The sequence below is a fragment of the Myotis brandtii genome, unplaced genomic scaffold, assembly GCF_000412655.1.
Source record: "Myotis brandtii unplaced genomic scaffold, ASM41265v1 scaffold456, whole genome shotgun sequence".
Lineage (NCBI taxonomy): Eukaryota > Metazoa > Chordata > Mammalia > Chiroptera > Vespertilionidae > Myotis > Myotis brandtii.
This window is the reverse complement of record NW_005367431.1, coordinates 113,159-128,602: the sequence shown is the minus strand read 5'-3', so window position 1 is coordinate 128,602 and position 15,444 is coordinate 113,159. Positions and strand designations below refer to the sequence as shown.

Sequence of the window (15,444 nt, the reverse complement as noted above, 5' to 3'; positions counted from 1 at the left end):
TTCCACTCAGCCAGCCTTCCTGTGGTTCTGGATGATGTCAGTTCCGTCTTTTAGTTCTATTTTTGAAGTGGTTGTTCGAGGCAGCAAACTCCGGTGTTTACCTATGCCGCCATCTTGGTTCTCCTTTTGCAATTTTTAAAACAAAATTATTTTAATACAGTTCAACAGCTGGTCTTTGGATATTAAAGCCATGCTCTAGCCTTGGAGACTACTATGCTGCAAATTGCATTTTGGCATTATAAACGGCTTACCAGTAGTTTCCAAGCTAACAGTAAGCAATCTGTAATAAAGTTTTTCATTTTATGTTGACTGGGATATAATGAAATGGAAACTCATCCCCATGCCTATAGAGGATGCGCCTCTTTTGGTCTGAAGACAGATTTTCTTACTTTGTGTACTTGCCATAGCTGCCAGTATCTGAAAGTCCCATCCCTACTGGAGCATTTATGTGACACTTTGGGGACTATGTGAGTATTAAAGGCCTGCCGCCTTCCAGCAGTCAGTCTTCAACTCACCTGTGTACATGCCCTGTCAGATGATGGCTCTTATTGTGGTTGCCAGCTCTTATTGTGAATCTCAGTTTGACTGCTGTGCTGAGTGAGACCAGCCTGGGAGGGAGAGTTCAGGGAGTCAAATAATTCGGTGGGAACTGAGTTCTAATCCTGGGCTTTTCTGTAGGTGTATTGGATAACTTGAGCAGTTGACTTTCCTACAGTGTACGTATTTTAGATTCTCCTCTCTTAAAGGGGAAGATTATTAAATCCCACACTGAAAGGACTGAGCATAAAGTAACGTCTCCAGATTTTAACATTTTTGGTTCAGGAAGGTAGACTGTAATTTGAATTACTTTTCTCAGACTTCGATTCTCAGAATTCTTTACTACTGCGTTGAAGGTCCTTTCCCAGTATTCAGCTCTAAATTAGATTTCCTTTTCCCCTCTCATGATATTTTCCAATAGAACTTTCTGCGATAATGGAAATGTTCTGTTTCTGTTCTGATGTGTATTCTGATGCAACCAATCAATTCTCCAGACACCAACTGGGTATCTTAACAATACAATTAAATTCTGACACTCTCTACCTAGAGTTAGTGTCAGATCCCACAAGTTAAAGGGGGTCATTCCCACAAGATGCCAGTTGCAAGTTCTAAGCCACCTGTACTTCTGACTGGTTATGAATCAGAGGGTCCCGCGACACTCTCCACAAGTTTAATAATTTGCTACAACAGCTCACAGAATTCAGGAAAACAGTCTTCTTATGTTTTCTGGTTTATAATAAAGTATACAACCAGGAACAGCTCAATGGAAGAGATGCATAGGGCAGGTTATGGAAGAGGAGCACACTGAGCTACCATGTCCTTTCTGGCACACCATCCTCCCAGCAATCTGACGTGTTCTCTAACCTGAAGCTCTCTGACTTTCATTGTTCAAGAATTTTTGTAGAGTGCAATCTCCAACCTCTCCCCCTTTTTTCTAGAGGACTATCGGCTGCAGGTTCCAACTCTGTAATCACTTGGTCATTCTGGTGCCTAGCCCCTTCCAGAGACTGTCTAGGAGCCCTACCCAGAAACATCCATTAGTATAAACTCTGGTGTGATCTGAAGGGGTTTATTATGAATAACAAAAGACACACCTGTCACTGGGGAATTTTCAAGAGTTTAGGAGTTCTATGCAGGGACTAGGGACAAAGACCAAATATATTTGTGTTATATCACATCTGTACAGTTCACTACAGTAGCCACTGACTTTTAAACTGTTTATTTACATTTAAATTTAAAACAGTTATATAGCTAGTGATTACCAGACCAAAAATAACCTTTGAGATCAGGTGGGAGAAGGACAAATGTTCAATGCCATTGTTAGGGTTTTTGGCTGGTGACAGGGGCTGTGAAAGAATTCACAACTAAAAGAAGAGAGATACAGAGAGTTTATTTTCCACAAAGGGAAAGGGCTGGTGTATTGTTAATTAATACAAAGGCAAGAAATAAACCGTGGCCTGCTTTTTTTTATTTTATTTAAATTCTTTATTCTTCAAAGTATTACATATGTCTCCTTTTTCCCCAGTTGACCTCTCCCCGTACCCAAGGATATTTTTTCATTGATTTTAAGAGAGAGTGGAAGAGAGGAGGGAAAGACAGAGAGAACTATTGATCTGTTGGTTGCCTCCTGCATGCGCCTGACCAGGGTCTGGACTGGGGAGGAGCCTGCAACCAAGGTATGTGCCCTTGACCAGAATCAAACCTCAGACCCTTTGGTCCACAGGTGATCAGGAGCAGGGAGGAAGACAAAGGAGTAAAACAGTGGTTCTCAACCTCCCTTTAAATACAGTTCCTCATGTTGTGACCCAACCATAATATTATTTTCATTGCTACTTCATAACTGTAATGTTGCTAGTGTTATGAATCGTAATGTAAATATCTGATATGCAGGATGGTCTTAAGCGACCCCTGTGAAAGGGTCGTTTGACCGCCAAAGGGGTCGCGACCCACAGGTTGAGAACCGCTGGACTAGGGCTTGCCTGCTCTTTTAAAGGGTGATGGCTGCTGTTGCTAGAAGGGAGGAGTATTTTTGGGCTGAAATTGAGTAGACATCAGAGGGGTTGTCCTTGAAAAGTTTGTTTTAGTCAGGGCAGATATCCTAGGGAGGTGTGTTTATTAGTATTTGTACAAGTCTGTAAGACATCGTTAGAACAGAAGTTACAGAGTTTAAAAGATGGGCAGATTGGTTTTGCAAGGAAGGGAGGAGAGCCCTTCTATTAACTAGAAACATTCTGGCCCTTTCTATTAATTAGAAACTTTCCCCAGGGTCATTAGAACCCCAGGGGTGGGTACACAAGAATGTAGCCTTGAAAGTAGCTTATTTTGTCTTGTAGTTTGAACAGAGGGGCTGTTGGAGTCAGAGGAGCTAACAATCTTGTGGTTTAATTACCTGGTGTTTCTCATAAATTGTGGAAGGCTATATCAAAGAAAAAGAAAGGCTTTTTTTTTTCCTGTCCTTACAGCCATTATTTCTTTGGTTTTTGGTACTCCAATAAATAGACTTTCTGTAAAGAAAAAGAATGTTTCAGTAAAGAAAAAGAATGTTCTCTCAAATACATTAATTAGGTTCAACATTAATTTTCCTTTCCTCTAGGGCAGTGGTTCTCAACCTTCCTAATGCCTCGACCCTTTAATATAGTTCCTCATGTTGTGGTGACCCCCAACCATAAAATTATTTTCGTTGCTACTTCATAACTGTAATGTTGCTACTGTTATGAATCGTAATGTAAATATCTGATATGTAGGATGTATTTTCATTGTTACAAATTGAACATGATTAAAGCATAGTGATTAATCACAAAAACAATATGTAATTATATATGTGTTTTCTGATGGTCTTAGGCGACCCTTGTGAAAAGGTCGTTCGACCCCCAAAGGGGTTGCAACCCACAAGTTGAGAACCAATGCTCTAGGGCATCTGAGTTTCCTCTCCTGACTTTCCCTTTAGGCTGCTCTGCTCATTACATCATTGTAGGACAAGAAAAACCCAACTCCTTGAAATATATCCAATTTGGAGATTATGTAATGGTCTAAAATTAAAAGTGTGGGGTATATAAAACACTTTGAGGACCCAGAGTTATTCAGAGATAGGCTATCACCTCTAAAGTCAGCTGAAGTAGGTTTGTGAGGCCCAGTGACCCTGGTCGGAGCAAGCAGAGGCTTCAATAGGAGCTCCAAACAGAGAGGGCCGATACTTTGAGTTATAGGTGTGTGCCTACATCTGTGTGAATGCTCGCATGTGTGAGAGAGAGATGGAGAGAAAGAGAATAAAGGTTAATAATTTTCCCAAAAAACTTTAGGGAGGGCAGTTATTTTAGACATAATTCTTTGATCTATCAGTTTTTTTCTTTTGTTTGATTCCTGGTTTATAGTCATTTAAGATAATTGTTAATTATGTTTATTTTCCTCAGAATAGAAATAGTTTTCTCTATGATTAAAACATTTGAAAACAAAACAAACCCTGTAATTCTGTACCCTATTTTAACCATTGTGATAGCATTTTTATAACAGTTCTTTGTCATTTTTAAAATCTAGCTTAAGCATTCATAATCACATACAATTTTACATTGTATTTCGTTGTTTACATGGAAAATGCTAGTTATAATGCTTGGCACATAGTAGGCACTTAAATATTCACTAAAAATGAATTATTGACATTTTTATATAATCTTTGAACATCATTTAAAAAAATACATTTTTATTGATTTCAGAGAGAAAGGGAGAGGGAGAGAGAAAGATAGAAACATCAATGATGAGAGATAATCATTGGTCGGCTGTCTCCTGTATGCCCTCTATTAGAGATTGAGCCTGCAACCCGGGCATGTGCCCTGACCGACTGGGAATCGAACCATGACCTGGTTCATAGGTTGATGCTCAATTACTGAGCCACGCTGACTGGGCTTGAACATCATTTTTAATGGGCCATCTAGTGGCTATCTATACTATAGGTCATTTTCCATTACCCTACTGTTGGATATTAAGTTATTTCTAATTTTTTTCCGTTTTAAAAATACATTGCATATTTTGATGTAGATTGCTTTCCCAGATGCATATAGCCTTTTCTATGTGTAAGATTATTTTCTTAGGATAGAGTCCCAGAAATGATTATGTGCCAATTAACTATTAGTCAGGGACAGACTAATAATTATGCAAGGAACAGAATACAATTGAGAAACATTTTGTTAATTTTGCTGGGGAGTACAGGATAAATCTGGCTTCCACTGGGGCTGTATCAAGTTGCTCAGTTTACACATGCAGGGCTTTGTCTCTTTGCTTCCCTCTGGCTGACTCTTGCCACCTGGTGGTAAAAATGGGCATTGATAACTTTTTGTAGTTTATAATCCTGACAAAAATCTTAAGAAAGATTATTTGATTTGGATGATTTAACTATTGTCTTGTGTCTGACCCTCAACCAATGAATTGCAATGGCCAAAGATGTGAAGTACCTTTTTTTTTAATTTTAGAGAGAGAGGAAGGGACAGAGAGAAACATCAATTTGTTGTTCCACTTACTCATGCATTCATTGGTTGATTCTATGTGCCCTGACCCGGGATCGAACCTACAACCTTGGCAGACTGGGATGATGCTGTAACCAACTGAGCTACTCAGCTGGGGCATAAAGTGCCTTGATTGACTAAGCCTGGGTTAATGTGCCCACAATTGGGGGTTAGGTCAGCTCCAACCAAATTACATGGACTGACCAGATTACTTTACAATATAATAAAGATGTTTTCTCAGGAAAGGACCTTGGCAGACAGGAAAAGGATATCTGTTGTAAATGTTTTATTAAGTATCAGTAATTTAATAATTATTGCAGATTTTAATTATTTTAAAATTAATTTTATTAAATGCTTTATCACTCTTGATAGTCATTGGTAAGTGATTTCTTAAAATTCATACTAATCCTAGCAATATTTATTATTTTAATATACTCTAATCAACTTTGGGTACTGTTACTTTCTAAATATTTTGCTAATTTAATAGATTAAAAATTGTACTTTATATGTCCTTTTTTCACTTAACATCTATGGTAATTATCTTTTACTAGAGGCCCAGTGCATGAAATTCATGCAGGGGGGTCCCTCAGCCCGGCCTGCATCCTCTCCAATCCAGGACCCCTTGGGGGATATCCGACTGTCTTCCCCTGCTGGTCTGATTGCCCACAACTACCCTCTCCTGCCAGCCTGCTCTCACCCCTAACTGCTTGCTCCCCTGCTGGCCTGATTGTCCCTAACCACCTCTACCTTGCCCCGCACCTGGGACCCAGGATTCCCTCCTTTGGCCAGCTGCAGGCACCCAGGACCCTGGCTGGCTTCGCCTGGGTCGGCCACAGCCACAGGGGACCAGGGGTGGGCAGCTTTGCCTGGGCCACAGCAGCAGGCACCCGGGACAAGAGGGCGGGAAGCTTGTCCCTCTCCCAGGCTGGAGGCGCAGGTGCAGCCACTGGAGCCCGGGACTGTGGGGCGGGCGGCTTATCCCTCTCCTGGGCCGCAGGCGCAGCCACTGGCACCCAGGACCGCCAGGCAGGCGGCTTGTCCCTCTCCCAGGCCGCAACCTGGCTGGTCCCCATTCCTCTCTCGCAAGCTCATTTGTGCCTGGCTGGTCCCCATTCCTCTCTCCCCAGTGTTGAGTGTCTGAATGGTTAAGGCATGATGGCATGAGGACGTGATGACCATTTCATATTAGTTCTTTATTATACAGGATAACTGTAATTTAAATAGCTGCTTACTCTTGCTTTTGATAGATTTACCATTACCAAGCTATTTTTCAATTCTTGAACATTTAGGTTATTTTTTAAAATATATTTTATTGATTTTTTACAGAGAGGAAGGGAGAGGGATAGAGAGTTAGAAACATCGATGAGAGAGAAACATCGATCAGCTGCCTCCTGCACAACCCCAACTGGGGATGTGCCTGCAACCAAGGTACATGCCCTTGACCAGAATCGAACCTGGGACCCTTCAGTCTGCAGGCTGACGCTCTATCCACCGAGCCAAACTGGTCAGGGTGACATTTGGGTTATTTAAAAATTTTTATTTTTAACGTTTGTAGGTAATAATACTGCAAGTATTTTTTTTTTCCTGCAAGTATTTTTACATGCCCATAGATGACGCTCTATCCACTGAGCCAAACTGGTCAGGGCGACATTTGGGTTATTTAAAAATTTTTATTTTTAACCTTTGTAGGTAATAATACTGCAAGTATTTTTTTTTTCCCTGCAAGTATTTTTATATGCCCATAGATTTTGCCTCTATGAGGTTTTTCTTTTGGAAAAATTTCAGTGATATTTTTGCATCAAAGGTATAAACATCTTTATGCCCTTTGCTTTAAAGAATTTTACCAACTTGGTATTTTTATTGTATAGTTATTGCATCATATTTTACCAACATTGAATACTATTTTAAAGAATATTTGTTAGTTGATTAGATATAAAAAGTGATCTCAAATAGTTTTAATTTGCAATTTTAAATTAATGACTTTTTTTTAGTGAATTCCCAACTTCCATCTTCTTGTTACCTTGTTATTTAGAGTATAAACACCAGACATAGAGCATCACATCAGACATACCTTGTGCTTTATTTTATTTCTTTTTCTTGTGCCCAGGTCTGGTCCATCGAACTCACATGTCATCCTGTCGTGTGGATAAGCCTTCTGAGATAGTAGATGTTGGAGACAAAGTATGGGTGAAGCTTATTGGCCGAGAGGTAAAGTTCTGTGTTAATTTCATCTGGTTAGAAAGGATTAGGAAAAGCCAGGGTTTTCTTGGTATTTTATGATGGTGAGTGTGTATATGCTGTTAATTGTGGCTGAGAATCTTATTTTGAATCCTGCCCCATAATATGTCCTGAATATAAACCTTCTGGCTGGTTCTCCTCTCAAACTGAGAAGGAATGGTGTGAACTACTATAAGTGTAGCACAAAAAGACATAGAGTTTACAGTCACTTTTCCTAATACCTGGCACCATGCGACATGAGGAAAGTGAGAAAGCTCTGAAGAACCCTGTTACAGCTCACTTTAGGGTAAGTGGGCTGTGGGTCATTCATTCATACATAATTTTATAATTTTTATTTGTAACCATTGTAGGTAATAATACTGCAAGTATTTTTATATGCCCATAGGTTTATGGGAAGACCACAGGAGAAATATGAACATGTACTGAGGCCTGCTCTGCTACCAGGGGAGACAGCCTGAAAGAGATACTGTTCAATAGTATTTGAGTGCTTAATGTGCATTAGGTCTGAGGGATATAAGAGTGAACTAGACATAGATGACCCCAGCTATTATAGAGCTTATATAGAATATAACTGGAGGAGAGAAAGAAAAAGTAAACAAATCAAAATAATTAAAAATTATGGTAAGTGCTATAATGGGTTCAAACAGTATCAGAAGTAGGTTTAGATAAAGTCATCAGGAATGGGCTTTCTGAGGAGATGGAGTGTGAGCTGGGAAGGAAGTAGTCATGAAAAGTTGGGATAAGGATATTCTAGGTAGAGAATAGCTGGTCAAAGACCTTGAAGTGAAGAAGGGCTTCAGATGCTGGAGGAAGCAAAAGAAGACTAATGTGGTTAACAATTGTCATCATGTTTGTAGAGGTTCTAGACCAAGTCCAAAAGGAGATCTAGCCTATGGGAATGTTCTGAAACTCATTCTGGGCTCATGGATCTCTGCATTGATCATTATGCTGAATTTACCTGAAGAAACAGCTTTTCTTTTCTGCTGGGTTACTTCGACAGACCTTGGATTTGGGGACAACCATTTTTGTCTTTCCCCCCAAGAGGGGCAAAAAGAGATGAAAACCATTTCCTAAAGTCCTATCACAGAGCCTGCCTATTATGCTTGTTAGCACCACCGGTGCTCTTAGTACAGGACCTTGGCTATTAGAGGAGTACTGTTTGTTATGATGACAAAAATTTCTATTCTTAGATAATTCTAGATCAGTGGTCTAAATGATGTACTTTGAGCTTTTGATGACTTTGTTTTACATCTTTTTCAGATGAAAAATGATAGGATAAAAGTATCTCTCTCCATGAAAGTTGTCAACCAAGGGACTGGGAAGGACCTTGACCCCAACAACGTTATCATTGAGTAGGTAAAAGGTTTGGAAAGGCTAACATTCTTCTACCTCTCAAATCATGGAGTGCTGTAGTGAATCAGGCTGACGGGAAACCCTGCCATTTATAGGCTGTGTATTGATGAGCTCTATAACCTCTGTGTCCTTGGTTTTTAGAGGAATAGTGTTATATAAAACACTTGTAACATGCGAAGTTCCCAGCACAGAAGTGCTCCGTTCTGGGTTTTGTTTCTTTTCCCTTACTCTTTTTCTGCTTCTGCCCTTTAGCCACTCAGCAAGCAAGTATTCATGAAGTACCTGTTATTTGCCACTCTCCTAGCACTGGGACTGAAAAAGGATACCAAATGGGAGGGGAGGGTAATCTAGAAGCAACTCCAATAGGGTTTAGATGCCTGTGTCTTGGGATGCACTGTATTCTGAACACTACATCTTACTTTCATTGGCTCTTCTTCTTTTTTTTTTTTTTAATTTTATTGATTTCAGAGAGGAAGGGAGAGGGAAAGAGAGATAGAAACATTAATGATGAGAGAGAATCATTGATCAGCTGCCTCTTGCATGCCCCCCCACTGGGGATCGAGCCCACAACCCGGGCATGTGCCCTTGACCAGAATTGAACCCAGGACCCTTTAGTCCACAGGCCAATGCTCTATACATTGAGCCAAATCAGCTAGGGCTCATTGGCTCTTCTGACCTTTAATTTGGCAGTGGAAGATTTTCTATTTATGTAGGATAATGTCTGTTGATACAGGGAATTTACCATCTGTATTTCTTGACTATGTGCCAGTGATTTCTAACCAGGGGCTCCTAGGTCCTTTTTTGTTATTGTTCTTTTTTATTTTCTACTAGAGGCCCGGTGCACAAAATTCATGCAGGGGGAGTGGTGTCCCCTCAGCCCAGCCTGCACCCTCTCCAATCCGGGACCCCTCGGGGGATGCCGGACTGCCAGTTTAGGCCCGATCCCTGGGGGATCGGGCCTAAACTGGCAGTCAGACATCCCTCTCACAATCCTGGACTGCTGGCTCCTAATCACTCACCTGCCTGCCTGCCAGGTCACCCCTAACTGCCTCTGTGTGCCAGCCTGGTTGTCCCTAACTGCCCCCTCGCTGCCGGCCAGGTTGCCCCCAGCTGCCTCCGCCCTGCTGGCCTGGTCACTTCTAACTGCTCCTCCCCTCCAGCCTGATCACCCCTTACTGCCCGCTGGCCTGGTCGCCCCATGCAGCCTGCTTGTTCAGTCATTTGGTCGTCCCTCACTAACCCTCCTGCTGGCCTGGTCGTATGCAGCCATCTGGTGAGGGTGTGATGGTCAATTTACATATTGCCTCTTTATTGTATAGGGTTTCCCCCCCTAGATCCTTAAAACCTCTTCAAAAGGAGTCTTGGGGATTTATGAACTGTTTCCAGTGTTTCAGAAAGCCAGCCAAAATCATACATTTATCCTCATGTTAACCATGACATTATGTTGTTGCTTTTGATGATAAAGTATCATATTTACCTCATACTAATCAGGTGCTCTCAGTGATAGTTATGATATCAATTTTTAGAAAACAGCCCTGATGGGTTTGGCTCAGTGGATAGAGTGTTGGCCTGAGGACTGAAAGGTCCCAGGTTCGATTCCAGTCAAGGGCATGTATCTTGGTTGCAGGCACATCCCCAGTGGGGGGGTGTGCATGAGGCAGCTGATCGATGTTTCTCTCATCAATGTTTTTAACTCTCTATCCCTCTCCCTTTCTCTCTGTAAAAAGTCAATAAAATATATTTAATAAACAAAAAAAAAAGGAAAAGAAAACAAGAAAAAAAAAAGTTGCATGAGTGATATCTTGGTGGTGAAAAGTTTGGAAACCCTACGTTTATTGTACTCAGTGAAAACACCTTGGATATGAAGGTATTTTACCTAAAAGGGAGGGAAGTGGTATTTATTGAATACATACTATATGCCAGGTATTGTGCAAGGCAGTTTATGTATATTAGTGCATCTGATTCTCATAACAACCTGCAAAGTAGATATTTTCTCCATTTTACTTTATCTCTCTAGTCTCTAACTTGATGCTTGGTAATAACTTGCTTAGGGTTTTATAGCAAATCATAGTGGGTTAGGATTTTTAATCTCAGTCTCCCTGACATTAAGGCTAAGCCCCTTTATACTACATGATGCTTCTAGCAGTTGCATGCAACTTACAAGAGTTTTTCATATATCTCTAAATATTGACATGTTTGTAGGGCTGATTATTGACAAAATACTTTCCATTTATGGTAGGAATCTTTTATAACTCTGCTCAGAAATGTTATCTAATTCTGGCATTTATCAAAATTGCATTATAATAAATTGCTTCTGTTCCAAATAATTTTATGCTATGTAGCCTCATTAAAAAGCAGTGAAATTTCCCAAAGCCACCCTTGTAAGGGTAAAATATGAAAATAAGTAAGATAAAAGAGCTACCTCTCTTTATCAAAACAAGAGTAGAGAAGGGAAAGGGCTCCCTGGGTTTATGCTGGATGTGTTTCCATGTATAGACTGTTTCTAGTAATAACCAAGTGGAAACAGTACTTTGTTGTAAACTGTTTGTATAGCTGCATCCAGGAAAGAAGCATGGCTTGGTGAAATGATGACAGGTTTTAGAGTTAGACTTGAATCAGAAAGAGTTCTAGTTCTGCCCCAAAGTAGTATGACTTTGAGCAGATTACCTAGCCTCCCTGGACCATAACTTCTTCACTATAAAATGACACCTACCTCTCAGAAATGATAGAATGATTTAAATAAAATCTTGTTTGTAAAGAGCCTAGCTTATTGTCTGGTCTATCATAGAAACTTAATTTATAATAGCTAATTGTGGTTACTGTTTTAAAATGTCTCTTTGTTTTTCTTCTAATATCTGAAATTATCATATCTTTTCTTTTGAAAGAATCGATAAGACCCATGAGAAAATGGGCTACATCATAACCTTATCTCCTATAGTACCTGATGTATAGCAGTCAGTTAGGTAGTACATCCACTTCTTCCTTTATTCAACAAGTGTTTGTTGGGGTCATATTCTGTTTGAGGTACAATGGCAATACCAAGATTTCTGCCCAAGGACCTAACTGCCTAGTGTAATGAAATAATTATGCAAATAACTTTAATATAAGGCAACATGTAATAAGTGCTAAAAGAGTGGTTGAAAGAAAGGATTCTAGTCCTGGCCCAGTGTCGCTCAGTAGGTTGGAGCATCTTCCTGTACACCGAAAGGTCAGGGGTTTGATTCCCAGTCAGGGCACATATCTACGTTGTGAGTTCAGTCCCTGTTTGGGGCATGGAAGGCAACCAATGTTTCTCTTTCCCTCTCCCTCACTCCCTTCCCTCTCTCTAAAATATCAATGAGCATGTCCTCGGGTGAAGATTAAAAATAAATAAATAAAGTATTCTAGGAATTAGCTTGAAGAGAAAGAGTTGATTTAAGGCCCTGGTGATCAGAGCAGAAGTGGCATTTGAGCTAGGTCTTGAGGAATGGATAAGATTTTGTCAGGCAGCAGGAGAAGGAATGGCATTCAAGGCAGTAGAAATGGTTTGAGGGGCCTGGCCATTGTGGTTCAGTGGTTGAGCATCAACCCATGAATCAAGAGGTGTCCATCTGGAGAAAGTAAAGTAGTCTGTTTTGGCTAGAGCAGTGGTTCTCAACCTTCTGGCCCTTTAAATACAGTTCCTCGTGTTGTGACCCAACCATAAAATGATTTTCGTTGCTACTTCATAACTGTAATGTTGCTACTGTTATGAATCATAATGTAAATATCTGATGTGCAGGATGGTCTTAGGCGACCCCTGTGAAAGGGTCGTTCGATCGCCAAAGGGGTCGCGACCCACAGGTTGAGAACCGCTGGGCTAGAGCATATTGTACAAGTAAAGATGAAGCTGGAAAAGTAGGCTTGACGGTAAAAGGACTTGAATGCCAAAGTAAGGAATTTGGACTTGATTTTCCAGGAAGTCTTTGAAGGTCTTTTAAATCCAGGAGTGACCTTGTAAGGGTTGTAGGGGACTTAGCAAGGTGCATAATTATCTCTTTATCCTCTGTGCATCAATGAGATGAAGTGTAGTTTTATTCATAATTATTAATTCAGACCCTTGTCCTGAATGAAAAAAAATGTTCTATTTCACGCCATTGCTTTTATTGCCCATCTCCTTATGCCCAACACTTTTCCTTCTTTCTCCCTTCTACCTGCCAAAGCAAAAGAAAAAAACAACATACAGCATTACCTTGTAGTATCTCTGGCCACATCTCTTAATCAGGCCAACAGTCACAGTATCCTTTTCATTACAGGCAAGAAGAGAGGCGGAGGCGGTCCTTCCAGGATTACACGGGGCAGAAAATCACCCTTGAGGCTGTCCTGAACACTACCTGCAAGAAGTGTGGCTGTAAAGGTAAGGTGAAGCCTCTGCCATTTCAGTTTGTCTCTCCTTGTGGGCGGACCCTGTACTGGATGAGCAGCCTGGTGAGTTTAATTCACCCTGTTTTTAAGCCAGGTGATGGCTTGACCTGTTCATGCTGTTATTCCTACTAACTTACATCAGAGTTCATGGCTTGCTACTTTTTCTGTTTCCTTTTCTGAATGCTAGCCCTGCTGCTGGCTCTGGTGGTGACACTGTTAAACTGTCACCACCTCTTCTCACCTCTCTGCAGCTAATGCCCTACCTGGGCAAGGCCCCAGGTACTCTGCCAGGAAGTTAAGAGTGTTGGATTATGATTAACTCTCTAAATTTTATCTCCAAAGGATCATTATTGTTCTGCTGCAAGAATTAAGAAACTTAGAAATATATTCCTTAAGGAATCAAGTTAAAACCTTTCTTGCTCATCTCTTTAACTTCAGAGTTCTGAATGCAGTATCCTCTTAGTAATAAAGAACACACTCTAGTCATTTTCTTTTAGCTCTGCTTCCTCAGGTTTCCTCTAGTCTTACTCAAATATTAAAGAGCTCTTTCAGCCTGACTTCCTTGTTGGAGCTGTAATGAGAGGGGTTGCCAACTTCTCATTTCAGAGTGGCCTCAATTTGTTACCACTTCTCCCGAGCCTTCCATCTACCTAGCCTTGTTGATTTTTCTACAGCGACTGGTAACATATTTTTGCCCTGGTTGAGGTTGTGGGGTTTAAGCCCCTATTTATCATTAATGTAGAGGGAAGAAGGAAAAGTAAAATGGAGAGAAAGAATACCTCCTTGGGGGAATTGTGGGAGCATTCCAAATATTTGGAAAACTAGGCTGTATTCTTCTTCCAGGCACCATCCAGCTTCTGGATTCAGAGTTACAAAGTCGTTTACATGTTGCTTTTGATGGTTTTATCCAATTCTGTGTGCCCCTGAGATAGGGTCTACAGTAAGCACAGGCAAAACCAGCTCTATAGCCTCTGTTAAAGGGGCCCTTGTTAGCACTGTAGGCTCAGGGAAGGTGGGGTCTTCTTACCTTCAACTTGTGTCCACCAAGTATAACATGAGGCAGAGAAGAATAATGAGAGATGGAATTTGGCCCAGTCAGCAAAGGCTGGGCCAAAGGTGGTTGGTTTTGGTGCAGCAGAAAGAGTACAGGGCAGGGGGGCACAAGACCCTAGATAAGTTTTACTTCTGCTGCTCTCTGTGTGACCTTACACTACTTCTCTACTCTGGGCCTTCATATCCTCTGCAAATGCAATGTTGTATTTGATTATCTCTAAGGCCCTTGCCAGACCTGACAGTCTGTGCATGTCAAGTGCCCTAGGTGACCATGCCTGTCTCTCTGTGTGTTAGCTTGGATGCTGCCTTCCTGCCAGCTGCCAGAGAGCTATCTTTCTTCAGGACCTTGATCTGCCACTTGGCTCACTCTGCTAAACATTCTGTTCTCTGGAACAACCTTTTGTTGTCAGGAATAAGTTCCAAATAGATCTTTAAAAATTACTAAGCTTCATTGCTAATAGAGGGCAGTACCAGCCTGCATGCTCATCTGTATCTTCTGCCATTTCCAAAGCAGTGCCAGTGTTTCCCACAGCTTTAGGACCAGCTGCAAGGCTGGCTCTGGTTGGGTGAGCAATGCCATCTTGAGGTGACAGAAAATCTGTTCTGAATCCAATAGCTGTTCTGAATGAACTCGGTAATACCTCCTGAACCAGCTAGCCCTTCCAGGAGCCTCTGGGGAAGATCCACCTGCTGAGAGGAACGACTGCTTTCTCCTCCCAACTTTTCTACTTCTCTTCTGCAGGCCACTTTGCAAAGGATTGTTTCATGCAACCAGGTGGGACCAAATACTCTCTGATACCTGATGAGGATGAGGAGAAGGTAGAGGCAAAGGCAGCAGATTTTGATAAGCCTGACCCTACGAAGAATTCTAGGAAAAGAAAGAAGGTGAGTGCTATCTTGCTTTATTTATCATATAAATAGATATGTTTTAGAATGTAAATGTACTTTGCACAGAAATGTAAAAAATGCTGAAAAACATAAAGAATATTAGGATCTCCTGTAATCTTTCTACCCAGGGAAACTCTTATAGTATTTTTGGTATGTTCTAATGTTTTTTATAGGTAATAATTAATATATACACACACTCTTATACATATATACACAAAATTATGGTCATCCTAGGCATAACTTATATCCTACTTATTTTATTATACTTACTAAAAGCATTTTCTGGTGTCCTTATTTGTTCTTCAAAAACTTGATTTAAGAGCCGCTGTGTGATATATATATATTTTTTTTTGGTGTCAGGAGTGGAATGATGTTTTATTTAATAACTAGAGGCCCGATGCATGAAATTTGTGCAAGGGTAGGCCCTCGCAGCTGCCCTGGCTGCTGCCTTGGCCCTCACAGCCCCGGCTTCGTTTGGAAGGTTGTCCGGATGGTT

At 40.9% G+C, this 15,444-nt stretch overlaps 1 protein-coding gene across 6 annotated transcripts in view; it reads left to right on the top strand.

The window, feature by feature from the left end:
- The window catches only part of ZCCHC17 (zinc finger, CCHC domain containing 17), a 57,129-nt gene that overhangs the window by 23,653 nt on the left and 18,032 nt on the right, over nt 1-15,444 (top strand). For all 6 annotated transcript variants that reach the window (XM_005875062.2, XM_005875060.2, XM_014546769.1 and 3 more), the window contains 4 exons: nt 7,141-7,241; nt 8,532-8,623; nt 12,899-12,999; nt 14,803-14,945. In XM_005875062.2, the coding sequence (XP_005875124.1) occupies nt 7,141-7,241; nt 8,532-8,623; nt 12,899-12,999; nt 14,803-14,945 (437 nt within the window). The remainder of the gene's footprint in view (nt 1-7,140; nt 7,242-8,531; nt 8,624-12,898; nt 13,000-14,802; nt 14,946-15,444) is intronic.